The 19,966-nt window shown below is 52.9% G+C and overlaps 1 protein-coding gene across 13 annotated transcripts in view; it reads right to left on the reverse strand.

Moving 5' to 3' along the window:
* Nucleotides 1–1,668: 1,668 nt before the first annotated feature.
* Ptprf (protein tyrosine phosphatase receptor type F) overlaps nucleotides 1,669–19,966 on the reverse strand; it is an 83,248-nt gene continuing 64,950 nt past the window's right edge. For 4 of the 13 annotated variants that reach the window (XM_051188610.1, XM_051188616.1, XM_051188611.1 and 1 more), the window contains 21 exons: nucleotides 19,730–19,847; nucleotides 19,076–19,654; nucleotides 18,305–18,402; nucleotides 17,876–18,129; nucleotides 17,699–17,792; nucleotides 16,924–17,142; nucleotides 16,391–16,545; nucleotides 13,712–13,827; nucleotides 11,362–11,394; nucleotides 10,509–10,606; nucleotides 7,233–7,356; nucleotides 6,927–7,102; nucleotides 6,169–6,288; nucleotides 5,781–5,935; nucleotides 5,415–5,700; nucleotides 5,117–5,295; nucleotides 4,772–4,898; nucleotides 4,414–4,539; nucleotides 4,016–4,170; nucleotides 3,774–3,909; nucleotides 1,669–3,311 (listed from right to left, as the gene is read on the reverse strand). In XM_051188610.1, the coding sequence (XP_051044567.1) occupies nucleotides 3,243–3,311; nucleotides 3,774–3,909; nucleotides 4,016–4,170; nucleotides 4,414–4,539; nucleotides 4,772–4,898; nucleotides 5,117–5,295; nucleotides 5,415–5,700; nucleotides 5,781–5,935; nucleotides 6,169–6,288; nucleotides 6,927–7,102; nucleotides 7,233–7,356; nucleotides 10,509–10,606; nucleotides 11,362–11,394; nucleotides 13,712–13,827; nucleotides 16,391–16,545; nucleotides 16,924–17,142; nucleotides 17,699–17,792; nucleotides 17,876–18,129; nucleotides 18,305–18,402; nucleotides 19,076–19,654; nucleotides 19,730–19,847 (3,417 nt within the window). In that variant the 3' untranslated portion in view covers nucleotides 1,669–3,242. The remainder of the gene's footprint in view (nucleotides 3,312–3,773; nucleotides 3,910–4,015; nucleotides 4,171–4,413; nucleotides 4,540–4,771; nucleotides 4,899–5,116; nucleotides 5,296–5,414; nucleotides 5,701–5,780; nucleotides 5,936–6,168; nucleotides 6,289–6,926; nucleotides 7,103–7,232; nucleotides 7,357–10,508; nucleotides 10,607–11,361; nucleotides 11,395–13,711; nucleotides 13,828–16,390; nucleotides 16,546–16,923; nucleotides 17,143–17,698; nucleotides 17,793–17,875; nucleotides 18,130–18,304; nucleotides 18,403–19,075; nucleotides 19,655–19,729; nucleotides 19,848–19,966) is intronic. The other 9 variants (XM_051188617.1, XM_051188615.1, XM_051188614.1 and 6 more) reach the window with 3 other exon arrangements.

Consider the following 19,966-nt stretch of genomic DNA (forward strand, 5'->3'; position numbering starts at 1 on the left):
GGGTTTGGTGGTAGAGGGAGCACAGGAAGGAGAGATGCCTGATTAGAAAACATGTTGCCTGGGATGCTAAACTGCAATGGGAGACCTCAGAGGAGCAGGCCTGAAGGCAAGCATAGACTATGGGGGCAGGAGAAGGGTGTATAGCTCTAGGTAGAGTGCTAGCCTAGAATCCATGAAGCCAGAGAGGTTATCTTCATATCTCAGCACTTGGGATGAGTTTGAGGTCAACCTGGACTATGAGGTCCTGCCTTTAAGAAAAAAAAAAAAAATAAATATAAATAAATAAAGGCTGGGCATAGTGTTGCATACTTTAATCCCAGCAGCACTCAGGAGGCAGAGGGGCACAGAGATCTCTGCGTTCAAGGCTAGCCTTGTGTACAAAGTGAGTTTCAGGTCAGTCCAGCCAAAGCTAAATAGTAAGACCCCATCTCAAAAAACAAACCAACCAACAAAAAAGAGCAGGGAGGAGCTGATGATGTTGGGGATGGAGAAAGGCACTAGTGTGTAGAGTCCCAGCTCTGGTGCTTAACCTGCCATGTGGTCTCCTCTGTGGAAGCCCGTTAGAGAGAGGGATTCCCTGGTCTGCGGGAGCCCAGTGGTTTATGTGTGTGAAGCATTCAGCGCTGAGCCTGCCTGGGGCAGGTCTGAATGCTGGCATTTCTCAAGAGTAGGCCTGGTATTTACTCTTCCCTTGACAGTGTTTCATGGTTCAATCTTTGATTTAGCAAGTCATTATTCCAAGTTTGACCCCATCAGACATCATGGCACGATGGCTACTCTTCTCTGAACAAATAGGCAAGGCATGAAACTTGGTGTGTGGGATACCAAGGAGGGACCAAATTCAGGTTTGGTTGCTTACAGCCGCCAGGAGACCACTGACAGCTGCCGATCCTGGAACATGCTGGGGATCCCTTCTTGCTGACCCAGGACAATGCAAGGCGAGCCATCGGTAGGCACATCTGCACCAGTTTGATCCCAATGATCTGGCTCCACCCATCCCCTTCCAGGGCCCATCTCACCAACCTTGTCACAGTGCACTTCCCTCCATTAGTAACTCTCTTCCCACCTCTTATAACTACTTTATACTCCACCTAATCCAGCTGTCACCTTCTCCAGGCATTCCCCAGGGCCAGATAACCACCTCAGAACACACCACAGCAACTCCGTGACAACTCTCTCATGTGTGTGGCTTAGGTATTTCTCTTCTCACTTGCAGTCTCTTATCTCTGCAAGTTTCATGGGTCTGACTGAGGGCAAACCATCAGTGTTAAGGCTGCAGGGCTCAGAGCGCCTTGTTGTTTGTGCCCAATAACCACATGGCAAGAATTACAGGGTGTCTCACTAAGCAATTCCCATGTGGTCATTTTCTAAGTCCACAGGTTATCCCATTCCTTAGAACATGGGAGAAGGTGAAGAAGGTGAAGAGGGGTGGACTTTACATCCCCCCTTTGGCAATCCATAGCTTCACAAGAGATTAAGACCACTGGGAACACTGGGTATTCTCTGCAGCTGTGGTTCTGTCTTTCATGCAGGTAGCCAGGACAGGAGCCTGTCACAAGCACCCAGATTAGCCAGTGTCCTCTCAGAAAGGATTCTACAGAACTCACCCGGGCCACCAAGTTAGACATCACACTCTAGACCAAAAGGAGCTGAGGCAGAGGCCCAGTGTGTAAGAAATCTGATTATTCAAATTTATTACCATCAAGAAGTATGCAATGATGCTGTAGTTTTTAACAAATAGAAAACAGACTGTGTACAACAGTGAACTCTACAGCACTAGCATCCACAAGGTAAAAATGAATGTTTCATCCAACACCACCAACCCTGGATTGTTGATCTCAACTTAGCCTAGCTAGATCAGGGGACGTCTGCATCGAGTCCCTAGGCTAAAACAGCTATGCACCCTTCCCCGCCCCCACTTACCTATCTAGATAGTGCTGCCAGAGGAAGAGGCCCTCTCCCTGCCCCTCAGCAAGCTGAGATAATAAGACTGAGTATAGTACCATGGATACAAGTCCAGTAGTCTTGCCACATTGGTTTATGAGGGCAACTTGGAGCGGAAAAGAGCGAGTCTTGGGGATCTGAAGACAGCTGCAAACCAGGAGAGAAGTCATCTGGCCCCTGCTGAGGACAGACATGTGCTACCAGGCCCACTGGCCTAGACCTGAAGGGCCAGCCACGCCCCCGCTTGGCCCTGAGGTGTGTGGGGCGTGGCACAAGCCCCTCACCTGTGCCATTCATTTACTGAGGTGGCCAGAATCCACAGTCTACAAACACCTGCCACACTGCAATGCTGAGGATGATAGTGAGACTCTGTGGGCCCATGATGAGCCCCAGGCACATTGAATTGCCTCCCACTTCAGGATTTGAAGTAGAGGCCAGGGTATGAATCTTTATTTCTTAAGGAAAAAAAAAAAAAATAAAATTTATTTTTGTGGGTTTTTAAAACTTTTGATTTTTTGAACCTTTGCAAACACGATGGTGATGAGGAATGCCTTACCAGGCTCCCCCAGACACGTCTGTGGTTGTGGGCTATGAATGTTAAATGCACACTGGGGATGTGTTTCCTATCGCCTCCCCGCCCACCACTGTCTGTGGGGCCTAAAAAAAGGCTCTCAAGGAAAAACAAAACCCAAAACAAAACAACAGAAATGTTTCCCTGCATTTGGCTGGAATAGGATCTCTGAAAGGCTGGGGGACAACAGGCGTGGTGCTGCCACCTGGGCCACAGCTGATTGGCTCAGGCAGGGCCCTAGCTCTGCACAAGGAAGGCATGTGCCATCCTTCAGCATAAGTTGTACAGGAAAGGATCCAACGTGAACTCAAAAGGAAAACAAAATAAGCCCCAACTCCCACAGCAGCCCAATCTGCAGTGAAAGATTTGCAAAAGGAAAGTCGGAGGGAAGAGGCTAGGATCCCTCAGTCTACCCCGCCTAATGTATAAAAAGTGGAGGCTTTGCCCCCTCCCCACCCCATGAGAAGCATGAGAAACGCGGAGCTGAACAGAGAGCTTGAAGCAGGGCTCCACTTGGGCCTGATGGACAGGGGCCCAGAGCCAGGCTGCCAGTCCACCTCTCTGACTGGTGTGGCAATGTTCCCGAAATGCTGTGATCCCAGTGGGCTGTGCTCTGCCGGCAACAGCATCCGTGCAGGAGGGCTGGACGATGGTCGGTATGGCTCAGAGGAGCTGGGTCTCCCCCGGGAGCCCCTCAGGGGAGCAGCGGAGGAGAGGGGAGCAGTAGTTACGTTGCATAGTGGTCAAAGCTGCCGAGGTATTCCAGGGCCGCACGGTAGCACAGCTGGTATTGGTCCTGTGAGGAAAGGGGACTGTTGAATGTAGACAGAGGCAAGGGCACTCATTCTGTAGCCGTGACCACAGAACTGGCCAGGAGCAGATGCTGGACTCAGAGCTGCCCAGGTACTCTCCAGATGGAAGGAAAAAAGCCTCTAAGGGCCAGTCTGCCCCCTTTCCCTCTCCCAGGCCTGTATGCACCTCTGCTACTCCAACTGCATTTGTCTGTGCCCAGACTCATGCATCTTATACAGAGTGCTCTGTCGACCCTGACCCAGAAGAAGGTAGCCTGACACCAGAGCTCGGGACAGAGCTACTGAATGAACACAGCTTGCTCTCTTCTCCCCTGCAGGTTAGGAAGGACAAGAAATGCCATGTGGCTGTATCATGAACAAGGACATGTGGGCCTGCAGCAGGTGCAGCTGAGGGTTGGGGGGTTGTTGCAGGGAGACACGTAGGTCCTGCACACTGGTCTGCATACCTCTGTCTGCACCATTGCAGGGCGCTGTGTGCGAAGGGTCTTCACGGTCTGGAACATGTCAACCACACCCTCGTACCGCATGCGCTCCAGGGCAATGCTCAGAGTGATGAATACTCCAGTGCGGCCCACACCAGCACTGGTCAGAGAATGGCCTCGTCAGGAGTCCTGTTCATCCAGATGGTGGGCTTCCCAGATCCCCAGGACCACCCTCCACCCCTGGCCCTACATGGGGACTGCCGCACCTGCAATGCACTGTGATGGGCCCATCCTGCCCAAACTGCTCCTTAGTCTTGTGCACCTGCCCGATGAAGTCGATGAAGCCTTCACCCGTTTTGGGCACTCCTTGCTCTGGCCAGTCTGTAAACTGGAACTGTCGGATTGTCCTTGACTGCCCGTCCTGGGAGAGATGGTCAGGGGTCAGAATTAAGGTTTATACTTCCGGCAGCAGGCCTTCTAGACCAGGAGCATAAAATAACACAGGGGTGCATGCACTCACAAGGACTCTAGGAGGTAACACGCACAGCTTGGATTCCTGCAGTTTGAGCTGATGTGCCAGGGAAGGGGGGGGGGACCCAGACCTACATGTCCTCAGGTAGTGTAAGGTACATGCTTTTGTGCACATTCTTTGGCCAACACTCACCCGGGCATCTGTGACCTTGAATTCACGAAGGATATACTGGGGCATGTTGTACTCAGCCATCGGATCAACAACAAAGTATTGATAGCGAGCAGAGCGCTCTGCTGGCCAGTACTGGTGACACTTCTCCTGTGGACAGAACACCGGGCACCCCCCACAGTTAGGAGAGAAAGCCAGGGGAAGAGAGTGCCAGGTTTCAGAGGATTTTGGGGCAGGATGTTGGGTGTTGGTAGGAGAGCCCGAGGCCATGCTGATGGGAAGCTGGGTATGAGAGCAGAGCTCCACAAAAGGTGACCCTTCCCAGGGGTGCCTGGTGCCCTCCCTGACAGGACAGGGACCCTAGGGGAAGGGGTGGGCTCACCCTGCCCATCTCCCGCAGCTTGGTCAGCATGACGATGATGGTGGAGTTGTGCTCCCATAACATGCGCCAGAAGTCCTCGGTGCTCTCTGCCAGAGGCCCCTGCGTAGCTATGTAGGCCTTCTGCTGTCTGGGTGACACAAGACTTGACATGCTGGAGGTGCTGCTGCCCCATCTACCCCGACACTGCCCTGATCCTTAGGACCCTGTTCATAGAGCAGCCCTCCTCTAGGAAGCCCTCACTTCTGTACCCAGCTCACTCTGATCTTCTGGGCTAGCTCCTACTCCCCCAACTAGGAGCAGACAAGGTCCCGAAAGGCATGGTGCGGCGGGGAGAAACATTCCGACCTGTAGCCATCTAGGAAGCTGGCATTGATGTAGTCAGAGCCTTCCACACCACGGATGGGTTGTAGACACACTCGGGTGAGCTCATAGGGCATAATATTCACCAGGCGGTTTTTGAACTTGTTACAGGGTAGGTTGGCACTAATGAAGCGAGATGTGTGGGCCTTGGAGTTGGCCAGTAACTGTAAAGAGGAAGGGGTCCATCAGGCCCGGCTCCCTGCAAAGAGGCCTTCCCAGGCCCCAGTCCTTCCCGGGCCCCAGTCCAGGACCCTGGAGTCAAGCAGGCCCACTGGAGTCCCACCTTGAACTCAAGCTCCATGGCAGTCACACTCTCCCCAGGAGGCACTTGGCCTAGCTTCTGGATGTGGGCATAGAGGTTGCGAGCAGGCACCTCGGTGTGTCCGCACATGGCAGCCTCCAGCAGTGCCTCATGGATGAACACATACTGGTCCTCTGTCTGCACCATGTAGTTCCTTTGTGAGCGCATGCACGTCACGTGGCCATAGATGTCAACCGTCTTCTCATGCTTCATTCGCTCCAGCATCGCATCGATGACAATAAAGCAGCCGGTGCGGCCCACGCCAGCACTGAGGACAAGGGCACAGCTTGGGCAGTGGGCCCCATTTCCCATCCCTCCCTCCCCTCTGGCAGCTCTGTACGCTCTCACCTGCAGTGCACCACCATGGGTCCCGCGTCTAGTGGGTTGCAGGCCTTGACTCGTCTCAAGAAGGCCAGGATGGGAGTCGGGTACTCAGGAACCCCATGGTCTGGCCAAGCCATGAACTGGAACTGGCGCAGCTCACGCTTCTCACTGGAACCACTCTGGGGAACAGAGTCAGAGATGGGGAGCTTGGGGTTTGCTTGCCACAGACCCAGGGAAGGGGCCAGACCCACCACCCCCGGGTGATAATTCAGAAGCCATACCAGACATAGTCACACAACACAGGCTGGCAACCCCTCAGGCCCCCAGGCCCTGACCAGCCCACCATCACACTCAGGCCACTTGTCCCTACACTCTAAGTGGTGGACGAGTGTTAGAGCACGCAGGGCCATACCTTATGGAGTGCGAAGGTGCGCATGGTGTATGTGGCCAACTCCACAGTGTCCACCAGGGTCACCTGAATGAGGCCATAGGTCTCAGTGCCTCGGGCTGGCCAATACTGATCACACTTCACCTGAAGGGGGGACAGGCAGGACAGAGAACAAGGTATAGGTGACAGGGTTATAAACAGGCAGAAGCAGAGTGAGAGGCCCAGCTTGCCTGGCTACAGATGGCCTCAGTCCTGAACTCTCTCCCACACATCACACTAAGCCACCACCCCTGCCCTCACTGGTGGAGGGAGGACCATAATTGAAAATTATTTATTCAACACCAGATAGCACCAGACACATTTTCTGCCAAATTTACCCATAACGTTTATGCCCCATTTTCAAGCTCTGTAAATTTTATGTTCCAGTCAATGCTTCGCAGTGCAAGAGCAGACATCAGCAGCTCCTTCTACTAATTAACTTAGACATGTGAATGCCCCAGGAACACTCTGGCATCTGGGGAACATGTGAATACCCCAGGAGCACGTCAGAAACTGGGGAACACATTAACATCCCAGAAAATGACAGCATTTGGTGAAACATATTAACATCCGGGAACCCACAAACACCTGGGGAACATGCTGCATTGCATCGCAGCAGTTCCCCAGTATCTAGGGAATGAGACAATACTCCAGGAACATCAATGCCCTTGGGGAATCCCTTGAAAAACTTCAAAGAAGGTGGTACCCAGCCTCACTGAGTCATTTCCCATCCACCCCCTCACCCGGGATTTCTCCTCTAGCCTGGTCATCATGACCACTGTGGCTGTTCGCTGTTCCCACACCATCCGCCAGAAATCGCCCATGGTCTCAGGCAGTGGACCCTGTGTGGCGATATAGGCATTCTGCTTCCGGTAGCCATCGATGTAGTTGGCATTGATGTAGTCACTCCCAGGAACACCTACAGATGGAAAGGGATTCGTGAGAGTGTTATTCTGGGAGCCTCATGCCAGCCCACTGTGCCTCAGAGCATTCTGAAGAGCGGGGGGGGGGGGGGGGGGTAATGAGAGGGCAATCCGCCCTGGGCTCACCATCGATGGAGGTGAGGAGGACTCGAGAATGATCATAGGCAATGACATTTGCATAGCGGTTCTTGGGTTTGTTCACCTCTGAGTTGGAATTCTCCCATGTGAACTGTTGTCCAGGGTCAATGGACTGTCAGAAATGGAAGAAACAGGTAGAGTGAGGTCCAAGTTTTCAAAGGAGGCCAACTTATGGTGCAGCTACAGCTGAGTACCCTCCTCCAGTCCCCAGCCACAGAGCTGACACATCCCAAGGCCAGAAAGTGGCAAACTGAGGACTCAAATTTCTATACCACATCACCTTTGTTAGGCAGAGTGGTTGAGGATGGGGCAAGGCATGGAACAGGTTCCTGAATCTAACTAGCAACATGAGCATATAAGCATAGACGAGGAAAGTAACTGCAGCCACCCGGGACACTGGAAACTGCCCAAGGTTCCAGATCACACACCACATTGCCCAGTTCTCTTCCACAGCTCTGGCTTTTCCTACTCCACTCGTCCCCTTGCTCTGCCCTCCCTGCAGGTAGGACCCAGGCTCCTCCTACCAAGCCCTCTCATCTATACCCTTTCCTGGTTCACCTTCATTGCCCAGGAAATGCCTTTTTTTTTTTTTTTTTTTTTGGGACAGGGTCTCATGTATACCTGGCTAGTCTTGAATATGCTATGTAGCTAGGTTGACGCTGAACTTCTTGTCTTCCTGCTTCCATGTTGTTGAGTAGTGGGATTGCAGTGTGTACGCTGCCCCATTTATGTGGTACTTGGTGTCAAACCCAGGGCTTTGCAAATCTAGGCAATCATCACTCTACCAAATTAGTTACGTCCATAGCCCATGCACAAGATTGTTTTCCTCCCCCCCCTCAAAATGCACGTATGTACATTCATGTGTTTGTGTACCTATGTGGTGGACAGACTGGAGGACAACCTTAGTAAGAACCTCCATTTTTTTTTTTTTTGAGCTAGGAGCTCTCTGTAGCTCACTAAGTAGGCCAGGCTAGCCAGTGGACCATGGTTGCTCCATCTCTACTTCCCCACACTGGGAATACAAGCGCACAATTTTACACATTCAGACCTGCCATGTTTACGTGGGTTCAGGACTTTGTAAGTGCTTCACTGACTGAGCCACTCCCATCAGCACCACCCACCCTCCCTTTATAGGGTCCTTTTGCAGCCCCCAGACAACTTCACACTCAAGTCCCACTTCTGCCTCAGTCCTTTCAAAGGCCAGCTCATTACTCTGCTCTAACACTCCCTTTTGGGGGACAGCAGCAGCATCCATTTCCCCAGGAAGCCTCACCAACATCTTGTGTCTACCTCAGAAATTCTCCCTTCCCCTGCTATCCTCAACCTGTTGCTGCTACCCTCAGCTAGGAATCTAGCTCTTCCTGGCACCGCCACACCTCCTCTCTCGGCCTACTCCAACCCACTCTGTCCTTCGACAAATGCAGATCTGAGTATCGATTCCCTGTTTAAACGCCTCCCATGCTCTTGCCTGGCTCAGGGCACAAACATGCTAAAAGCTACATCCCTGTAGGAACTCAGGATGTGCCTAGCATGTTCTAAGCAGCCACATGCATTTCTGCACCTCTTTACTCAAGACAGGTTTGGTTATTATCCTTATTTTGCAGATAGACAGAAACAACACCCGTAGCTAAAGTCTCCTCCATTTTGGTCCCAGCCTCATTATTCTCCAAGGACACTGGCTCACCGCTTCTGTGAGGCCTCACCCCTGAGACACACCCACCGTCGTGCTTGCTTTATGTAATTTCAGTGCATATTGTCAGAACCGCACATTCAGCCTGTGTTTCTATGTCCCAAGGCCATTTGTCTCCATATGCCCAGTACCCAGCACAGGGACTGGCACACAGTTAGATGCTAGCAACAGTATGGCAAAAATGACTAAGAGACTGAAAGAAAAGGAGTTACAGGAGAGCCCACAATAGCTTTGGGTAGTCAGGAAAGGCTTCTAGGGCAAAGGTCCTTTAACGAAAGCTCAGATGAGAGCAATGGGCAGCAGGTGGCAAGGTGACTGCTGTGAGCAGGGACCCGGGTGTGGGACAGGACAAGGAAGAATACTGAGGAAAAACAAGTTAGCTTCTGGCCAGCTGCCAAGCTGAATGTGGGGTGCCTGGCTTAACGCTGTCACTGCAGTAAGGCTGCAGCAGGGCGGTCAGTGGACACTTGGCAGAAGAGGCGCTCATCCATCTACCTGCCAAGCTCTATGTTCTTCTTTGGAAGCCTGGCCTATTGCCCTTGGGATCTACCTGGCCCATGGCCTTTAGAAGGGAATTCCAGTACCCAGGGATATGTCCCCCAAACATAACAGAGTGGACACATGACTGAAAGAGCGAACTCCTGGGTCCAGCTGAACCAACCCATCCATCATCTGTCCATCAGTCATCTTCTGAGGCCCTGTGCCAAGTGCTGGACGAAGAGTGGCAGGCACAGCATAAGGACATCTCCACCGTGCTTCCTCAAGAAAGCTGGCGTCTCCTTGTTGCTTCCTTTCTCATAAGGACCCTACCTGGGCCTGGGGACACTCAGTTGTCCCTGACAAAGAGCTGTGAGGGGCTGGCATGGAGGCTCACTGACCCTGAAATCCGAGCTCCTAGCACGCAGAAGTCATGGCCAGAGTGAGGTGAATACTTGGAGAGCTGTGTGTCTCTGAGTGTGCACACAATCAGAGGTGGGCTGGCAGCTTAGTAACAGGATAGAAGCTGGGATGAGGACAGCATTCCTGTCTTCTACTGGCAAAGGAAACTCAGTAACACTTACCCGAGCCTGAGGTGTGGATAGTATGGTCATGAAGCCAGGCTGGAATCTTGGCTTCACTATGCCTCAGCTGTCTGACTGGGCAACTCACTCCCCTGCCTGAGCCCAGCTTCTTGGTACGTAAGACAACACAGTACCATTTCACCAGGCCATGGGGAACCACGTAAGAGGATGATGTCCTGTGACTGGTCAGTGCTGACCTATTCTTGTTAGAGACTGGATATTGCGAACATTATTACTAAGATCAGTGTCTGTTTCTGCTTGCATGGGAACATTTGCCTGGGTATCTAGCAGACTTCTGAAGCATTTCCAGGGGTGACCACCAGAGGGCTGTAGTGAGTCTTCGGGCTGGGCCTAATGCCTGAAGAGGCATGCTCCCTAGTTGAACTTTGCTATTGACCTCCCAGGCTATTCCAGGAAAGTCTACATTCTTCCTAGCCTTAGCTGGGACCCAGAACAAGACAAAAACTGACAGGGAGACTGGGGCCACATGGTGGGGGGTGGTGCGTGTCTCACCTCATACTCTTGGGAGAACTTGAGCCCATCGTTGGCTTTGAGTCGCTCAATATTGTCAGCCAGGTCGGTGATGGGAATGGGCGGGTGGTCTCGCATACCTGGAGGAGGGGAGCGCACATACAGGTGGAGTGAGAGTGGGTTCTGAACAGGGTAGCAGAGACAGCCCAAGGCATGTATGTGAACATGTGTGATCATGGAGTACTCGGCACTGGTGGCATGGAGAGCTATCAGCACATGCGGCGACAGGATGGCAGAACACACAGTGGTTGGGGAAGCCAGAGAGGGAGGTGTGAGTACTGTGAGCACAGAGAAGCATGTCCAGGCGATCTGGTGCTGCATGGGCACAACAGGGCTCTCTGCCTGGCAGGTCTCCCCCAAGACAGGGCTGAAAGTTCCAGGCAGTGGCAGCAGTAGACAGGCTGGAGCTGGGCTCTCACCACACCTGTCTCAGACAGAGCCCCCCACCCCTCATCAATGCCAGTCACCTGGGAGATTTGGTGACCCTGTCATCCCAGGCACCAAGTGTGTGGACAGGATGGTCATGGAGTACGAAGACAATGGCAGAGTGATACAGGAGTAGAGAGGAAGGCGGAGACCAGGAGGAAGATGTGAAGGCAGAGGCAGGGGATAGGACGCTGGGGCACCAGAATGGTGTCGGAGACCAGAGGTGGCAGGGACAGGGAGCAGGGTGGGAGAGAAGAGACCGGAGGGAGGAAGGTAGGAGGCAGGAGGGAGGAGGGAGAGAGTCAGGGCAGGAGGAAGCAGAGGAGGGGAGGGAAGGTGAGAGAATACAAGAGTGGAGACAGACACTGAAGCCAAAGTGTCCCCAGACATGGGGACTTTGAAAACTAACTTGAGATATTCGGGCAACTGGGGGCACTGGAACCTGCAGAGAAAACAAACCAAGAAGACAATGGGGAGAGAGCAGAGTTCAGTGACCCTTTCTGGTCACCTGGTTCTGCAGGGGCACATTGCAGGGGCTGCAGGTGAGGGGCAAGAGGAAGGGACACAGATGGGGCAGTAAGAGGCCAGGAAGTATGGGGTAGGTCCCTTGTCTCCCAGTGACACACATGTCCCACCTCCAGGGGTGAGTGCTTCCCAACACCACAGGTCTGATCTGAATGGCCTCTTGGGGCTCTATGAGCAGACACTCAGTCCAGCCCAGCCCTCTGCCCATCAAATCTGACGCTGGTTACTTTCAGATGGTCTCTATACTGGAAATGGAAACCCTTTTTCAATCTCACACCCTTCTCTTCTCGAGGACATCATGAACCCATGGTATCCTTCACACACTGACATTTGAATGGGCTCTGAATGTCACCTTTGCTGCTCTTCAACCCACAGAAAAATTTCTGCTGAGAATTCTGCTGGCCCTCCCTCCTCACTACCCTAGCACTCAAGACAGGGCCACTTCCTGCCAGGCACCTCTGCATGCATCCTCTCCTAACATTCCACCATCCTGCCTCCATGGGCTCCCCTTCCCTTTCTACTCGTCCTGGGAGTCTGTCCATTCTGGGCTTTGATCACAGCAAGATCCTTGGCAGCACTCACACTGGTGGCTTCAATGCTGAGGTCAGCACAAAGGTTTAGACCCACAAGTCCACTGCCACCTGGACATCCTCCGTGGCAGCAACCACAGAACCATCGTTGCATCTGTGTGGGCTCAAGCTGAAACCCTTCTGCTTCAGCCATCTTCAGCTTGAGCCTGCCCCCCACTGCCACTTCCCTATTGCTTAAGTGTCTTGCTCCAATTTCTTCCATCAGTCCATTCTGTACACAAGCAGTCAGAGGTACTTCTCCAGCCTTCAACAACTCCCGGGTCCCTCAGGATGAGTCTAAGCATAGTCAAGGAGCTGGATGCTGCGTACAAGGCTTGGCACCCTCCAAGAGCAGTCTCTTGCCCTCTAGTCACACCACTACGATGCTTGCATTCCTTGCAGATTCAGTCACTGGTTACAACAGCTTGCTAGGTCTACAGGGCATACTCTCTCAAGACACACATCTGTGGAACCCAGTCACCATGGTGTGAGGAAGCCCAGGCTACACAAAGAGGCCAGCTCATCAACTACCCACCACCTGAATAAACCACCTAGGGGTTGGCAAACGTTCACTATATAAGGGCAGAAAAATTATTTTAGGCTTGCTTTCAAGACACCCAGGATCGTTCTACCTTCTATCTGTAAACTGACCTCTGTAGTGCAAAATGTCCCCTTTATTTACAATGGCAGGTGGTGGGTCCTATCTGGCTCTAGCCCTACTTTAAATGAGTCTAGTTCCCAGCTTTCAAGTCTTCCAGCTGAGGACCCAGACATTCTGGAGTAGGTACCGATCCTGCCAGGCCCTGTCTGACTTCCTGACTCATCAAAATTGTGAGCGAGAATACATAACTACTGTTGTTTTAAGCCTCCGAGTCTAGGGGTAATTTGTTGTGCAGTGATAACTAGCTCATACAAACACAAACCCTCTGTGTGCACACTTTAGTTCATTCATTTGTTCCATTGTGTGTTCACAGGCACCCAATGAGAATCTACCATATGATAAATACAAGGATGGGGATGGATGAGACAGGACGGAGCTACAGCTACAGAGACTATTACTGAGGCAATTCCAGCTCTCTTTAAGAGACAGCTTGATGGGAGCCGAGGCCTGAGGTCTCTGGGCTGTGAGGAAGGAGTGACATTCCAGGTGTGGGGAACAGTTGAAAGGCACAAGTGAGTGCTGGGGTGAAGGGGCAGGCATTGAATCTGGGTCTGGGGCACCACATCCCTTCACGGTGAACCTTAACTGCCTCCAGAAAGGGTCAGGTATAAGCTCCTTATCTACCATGCTGCCTGTGATAGCTTCTCAGTTCTAACATAGTGGGTGCATGTGTGTGCGCACTGGGCCAGAGAGCAGATACAGAGACTGGCCGCCTGTGCCAGAGGTGTGGGCTCCAAGGGACTCTCCTTCTAGTTCCCATTCAGGGACTGAAGACATACAGGGACCTCTGTTGTCTCAGGAAGTCCCCTTGCCCCAGAGTGCCTATCTACCCGTTAGATATGGAAGCCTCAGATATGTCAATCCAAAGGGAACAAAGATTTAAAAGGAAAAAAAAAAAGGAAGAGAAGAACTGAGAAATCAGCATGCACTAAGGTCATTTTGTAGAGAACCCTATAGTCTGCAGGACAGAGCCGGAGGACAAGAGGCCAAGGGATCGGCCCTACCTGGGGTCTGGTAGTTGAGCCTTCGCATTTCCACAGGGTCGGAAGAGTGGGCCAACAGGGAGTCCTTCAGCCCAATTGACTGCTCATCCTTTGATGATGGGGAATGTGTTCTCTTCCTAAAGAAGCAAGGGGAGGCTAGTGAAAACCTGGGGCACAGGCAGCCTCCATGGCCACAGCTGTCTTCTCGCCACCCCACCTTATCCTGGGACCTCTGGGCACAAGCCAGGGGTAGAGTGGTGTCAACATGAGAGAACACAGGGTAGGGGTGGGCCAGGAGACAGCAGGTGTGGAGTGGGCAGAGAGGGATCAGTGCAGCCAACGAGGAGGGTCAGAGGTGGGTGGTTCCTCTGGACAGAAGGCAAGTCACTGCTGGCAGTGGCTGCTGCCTTTACGACTACCTACCACAGCTGAGGCATCAGAAACCACCAGGAAAACAAAAACAAAAACATGCAATGACACATAAAATACACAAACATTACAAGGGACTGGCTCCCAGCTGCCTGGCTCTCAGGGTATCAGGGTGAATGCCCAAAACAACAGGAGAGGGGCAGAAAAGGCATGGCCCTAGCCAGACAGATTCCTCTTTCACTGGTCTCAACTTGCCCACCTAAAAGGACAGGGTCAGAGACGACTACCCAGAGAGCAGCTGCAGTTCCTGCACATGAGTCTCTGAGAGAAGTAGGAAACATTCCTGCGCATGTGTGCATCAGGACACCTTTCTCTGCTGCTCGGCAGAGTGTGGAGAGACGTCTCTTGTAGGAATTAGGTTGGAGAAATGGGAGTCTAGGGAGGGTTCTGGAGAGTTCTGTGGACTCAGGGAAGCAGGGAGGGCTGCAGCGTGCACATGCCCCAGGGAGGAGCATCTGTGGAAGGGACTAACAGAAGCGTGACAGCGCCTGCCCCTCATGCCAATGAGGACTCATTCCCAACCAGGCAGCCCACTGTGCTGGCCAGACAGCTTGCTGATTAAAGCCACAGGCTAAGAGGGTCAGAGCTCCACCCCTCCCTGCAGGCCCAAGATGTGCACAGGGATAAGTAGAGGGGGAGGCGTGTAAAGAGAGAAGGAACAACGGCTCCTACCTTTCTTGTTTACTAGGTCCCGAAAGACAGGCAAGGACAGAAGAAAGGAACGGTCACTGTTTCTGTGGAGCACTTAGCCCTCACATGACAAGGGAAATGTGGTACCTGATAAGGTACCTGTATGACAACCTCAGGGAGGGAGTTCACCTCTATGTATAGACACCAGAACCCAGGTGGATACAGGGAGGACACCGGGTGGGGAGAAGACTCCTGAGTGCCACCTATATATAGGTCTTCCTGTGGGAGGAAGGGGTGAACATGCCAGGAAGGAGCACGGGTCCAGACAAGGGGTAATGACAGGGCACAGGAGTTGGGCAGACCTCTACAAGGTGACATATCACACGTGGAACAACACAGGTTCTATAACCAGCCATGTGCCGGTTGCTGGGGCACATATTCAGTGGGGCACCCTGGGGGAGATGAAGGGCTGTATGATGCTGGGGCCAGGAGCCAGAGAGGTCTCTCAAACACCAGAGACTAGAAATGACTATGAGGGATGAGTGGACGGCTGCCAGATGAGGGGGTACTGGGCGGTAGGGGTGGGGCTGCTGGAGAGCAGAGCCCAGGGGCCGAGGAACAGCATTTATTTGGTGTAATGATGTCAAGGGCGATGCTAAAGACACAATCAGCCAGGCCAGGCATTTCAACTGTCAAGCTCAAAAGCTCAAAGGTTAGGCTTAAAAAACAAAACAATAAAAAACAACAACAACAACAACAACAACAAAAAAAACTCCACATTGAGTGTTAACTCCAGACCTTAAAAAAAGGCAACAAAACAAAAAAAGCCAAAAACATTTTTCTTTTGAGATAAGATCTAGCTAAGTTATCCAGATTAGCCCTGAATCCTTCTACCTCAGTTCCCAGAGTAGCTCGGATTCCAGCCTGAACCTCAGGCCCAGTTCATCCAAAGGCTTTATAAATCAGCCAGCCAGGTGGTGATGGGGCACACCTTTAATCCCACCACTTGAGAGACCGAGGCAGGAGGGTCTCTGTGAGTTTGAAGTCAGCCTGGTCTACACATTGAGTTTTAGGGAAGTCAAGGCTACACAGACTGATCCTGTCGCAAAACAAAAAACAAACAAAAAAAGATTTTAAATTGGGGGTGGCCATGTCAAATACCTGGGAGGGCAGGATACCTCCAGGAATAGGTACTACGGCTACCCAAGAGAGTAAGTGTTAAGAGACAGCTATGGGTATAATCGATCTTTAATAAACAGCTGCTATGTTAAATACTCATGGGGACCTAAGTCTACAACTCAGTCTGGACCTCTGTGGGCCTGAGCAGGAGAGGCAGCCAGGGAACCACCGGGATTAGCAGAAGGGAAGTGCTTATGGCAGGAGACCAGGAACCAGTGGCTACTAAGAGGAGACAGACACGTTCACATGCACAGAAACAGACAGACGGACGGACACACCTGGGGACATAGGAGGTTCACCTCAGCCTGCACAGAAGTGCACACACAGAGCCACTGTTTTATATCCACCCTGGCTTCCCATGGCACCCAGGGGCCAGGTTGAGATGGCTGACTTAATACTATACCACAGAGTGTCTGAGAGACAAGCGGTAGGCTGTCCCCCAGAGCCAGGTACAGCACTCACCTCTTGAACAGGAGGATAGCGATGACAATGAGTATGATGAGAATGACTGCCAGGACAGGGCCTGTCACCCACAGCATCTCGGGCTCCTCCTGCTGCTGGGCTGGTGTCACTTGGACGACAATCTCATCCGAGTAGGGGCTGGAGGCATAGCGCTTCTGCAGTCCAGTGAAGCAATAGCACAGGCTGTGAGTGAGCACAGCATGGAAACCCCCACCCTCACTGGTCAAACCCAGAAAGGCCACTGAGATGGGGACACACTGGGCTGACCCTGGCTCTAAACCCTGAAACTGACTTGTAGCAGGCCAGCAGCACCGGGTTACTAAAGCCATGTAAGGTCTGGTCTTCTAGGGCCTGAGGCCTAGTGTCATGGACATCTTCTAGTACAGGTCTGGTCCTGAGGGTTGTTGTAGTCCTAGGATGTTGGAGTTGCAGGGCTAATACAGACCTGGGATCTCCCAAGGTCTGAGACTGGCCTAGTGTTAGATTAAGCCTGGGGTCTCAGGGTTCGGAGAATCATGCTGGCTCAGGCCGACCTGGTCAGTGGGTTCCTTGAGGGAAGCGAGCACAAAGCACTGGTAACTCAGGTCTGGAGACAGGGGCCGGTTGTAGAAGCCCCGGTAGTTCTTCTTGTCCCCCAGGGTGAAGGTGTCAGGGAGCTCATCCACTTGAGCTGCCACATAGGGCTTGAGCCGCTCTGCTTGGCGCCGGCGCCTCCGCTGTTCTTCCCCACCCTGCTCGATGGCCTCCAGAAGCTGGCAGAGCAGAGCATGGTCACACAAGGGCTGGGGGCATACTGACCCTGGGGCCATAACCTGAGGCTGACATGGGGCTTCCCTCTCCCTAAGGGAGACCTCTGGGCCCTGGTCAGGCCACAGCCCTTTACTGCCTGACATCACAGCGTGGCCCTTCCAGTAGTCTACAAGGAAGGGCCTCATGAATAACCTCACCCTAACCAGAGATGCAGTTTCCAGATGGGCTGTGAGGAGGAAACAGGCGATTTCATGTGTTCAGGACAACTTAGGCTTAAGGTTCCCACCAGCCCTGCACGGGCTGCTCTATACAAGCCTCTCTGAGGTTCACAGGGCCCAGGACACTCTTAGAGCTACAGAGATGTCTCCACTAACTCCTATACCACGGGATTCTTACCAAACACCTCTGGAAAGTCTTTGTAAGCCCTCCTAGGGTTCAAAACACTCTCCTACCCCAGGGAGGTATCCCCTCAAGAGTCCCTCTCTGGGGAGAGGGAGTGGCTGTCAGTCATTGCCAACTACATGGGGCTGCCCTCGGTGCTGACCCTTCCCTAGGCACCTCGTCCAGCTCCAGCTCCTCTGGTGTGTTCCATCTTGGTGCCAGCAAGTTCCCGCCCACACGGTCAATGGGCACCACTACAATGTAGAACCACCTGTGTGGACAGAGCAACAATCAGAACCTTCGACTCCTATAGCTACAGAGGCTCCACACCAGCCTCTGACCTCTTCTGCACACCTGACTAGTGAGGGGTCCTGGACTTGAGGCATGGAGAGGGAGAAGCGGCCATCCTCTATAAAGGCAGAGGCAGGGAGTGGCTTGTGCGGCAGGAGGTCTGGAGCAGTGCGGATGGACACCAGGTGCTGCAGGCCCCCAGCGCTACTGCCACGATTCATCAGCACAAATGAATATTCTGTGTTGGGTTGCAAGTCTGCAATCAGCTTCCTCATCGAGTGCCCATCCACCTCCACACTCTGCCCATTGTACAGAATCTGTGGGGGAACAGAAAGAGCAGCTAGTGCCTCTGGATGAGGACCCCACCCTAGGTCTACAGGGCACAGTAGCTGCCCCGAGGAGACAGACACATGTCTGTGTGCACTGGGATACTATGACAGTGCAGAGCAGATGTGGGTGTCCTGGTCTAGGTCAGCAGTGGTCCTTACCCACCTTGAAGGGTACAGCTGACTTATAGGAATCGGGGACCTCCCAACTGAGCAGCACAGATGTCTTCATTGCAGCCGCCACACGGAAATTCTTGGCAAACACTGTGGAGGCATGAGCAGGGAGTCAGCTCTGCAGCTAGCTGGTGGGGTGCATGGGCCAGAGACTGTGGCAATGGCTAAAGCACAGAGGAGTAGGGGACAGAGGGAAAGAGTAGGGGACTAAAAGTGACAACCAAGGACCCCAAGTCAACTTTACAATGCATAGTCCAGCGCCTAACCCGGGTTCTTCCACAAGAAGCACTGGACTGGCTGGGGGTGCCACAGAACTTGTGGCAGATCTCCAAAAGAACATGGGGAAAAAAGCCTGCGTTCAGACCCAGATCAGAGTAGCCAGGGACCACTGGGTCGTGGTCATGAGAAGTATGTGGCCACGTATCAGAGCATGGTCTCTGGATGTAAGTATGTTAGGTCCCACAAGATTAGTGCTAGAAACCACAGTACAGTAAGCTGCACAGCGAAAAGAGATCAGTGGCTCAAGATCACAAGAGACTGGAAAGTCACGCAGCATAGGTCAGTAGGTCAGGGACAGCAGAGGTCAGGGTCACACACCCAAGAACGTGGTGCCTGTTCGTTAGAGGTTAGCGATTGTGAGAGACTCAAGTGTCACACAGCACAAGCTGGTGGATTAGTTGCCAGAGGTCAGTGGGTCAAGGACAGCACAGGTCCCTAGGAGCAGTCACACTTGGGCAGGCATTGCCATGACCACAGCACACACCTTGCTCCATGGGCATGGTCCGGGACTGGATGCTGGGGCTGAGTGGGCCGGCTCCTTTGCTGGTATGTGCACGGACCTTGATGTCATAAGTGGTGTCTGGTTTGAGGCCAAACAGTGTAAGGTGTGTATCATCAGTGACATTCTGTAGTTCATGCTGGCTGTTGATGTCACGGAAGACCACAGTATAGTTGGTGATGCGCCCGTTCCTCTCTGCCAGCACAGGTGGGTCCCAGGCCAGTTCAGTAGTAGATGTGGTCAGTCCTACCACTCGAAGGTTTTGGGGAAAGCCACTGGGCACATCCTCAGGGGTTGTGATCTCCTTCTCAAACTCTTCACCTGGGCCAGCCCGGTTCTTGGCAGCAAGCCGGAAGATGTAGGTAGCTCCTTTGTGCAGACCAGTGACTGTAAAATGCTGGTCATCCTTGCCAAAATCTATGGTGTTGGGCCGTGCCTCATCAGCCCGACGGTATTGCAGACGGTAGCCTAGCAGCTCTCCGGGCAGCTCCTTGGGTGGATGCCACTGCAGCAGCGCCGTGTGCATGGCTGTGGTGCTGACCATCATGGTGGGCCGGCCTGGGACTGAACAGCACGCACTAGGCTCTGGTGCCGCCCTCCCTGCTGTCCACCCAGCTTTATCCCTGACCCCTAACTCACCTGCCCCAGCTGTAGTAACCACTTTGGGCTTGCTTCGGGCACCATCCCCCTTGGTGGTATAGGCAGCAACAGTAATGGAGTAGGTGGTCTCAGGGGTGAGGCCACTGATGGTGGTTTCCTGAAGGAGAAGGGGAAGGGCAGGTCCTATCACACTGTGTGAGAAGAGGCTTAACTATCAGTCACCTGAGACTGTAGCCAAGGATGCCCCCAGGTACAGAGGACCAAGGTCTTGGGAGG

Source organism: Phodopus roborovskii, unplaced genomic scaffold, assembly GCF_943737965.1.
Source record: "Phodopus roborovskii unplaced genomic scaffold, PHOROB, whole genome shotgun sequence".
In the NCBI taxonomy this organism is placed as follows: domain Eukaryota; kingdom Metazoa; phylum Chordata; class Mammalia; order Rodentia; family Cricetidae; genus Phodopus; species Phodopus roborovskii.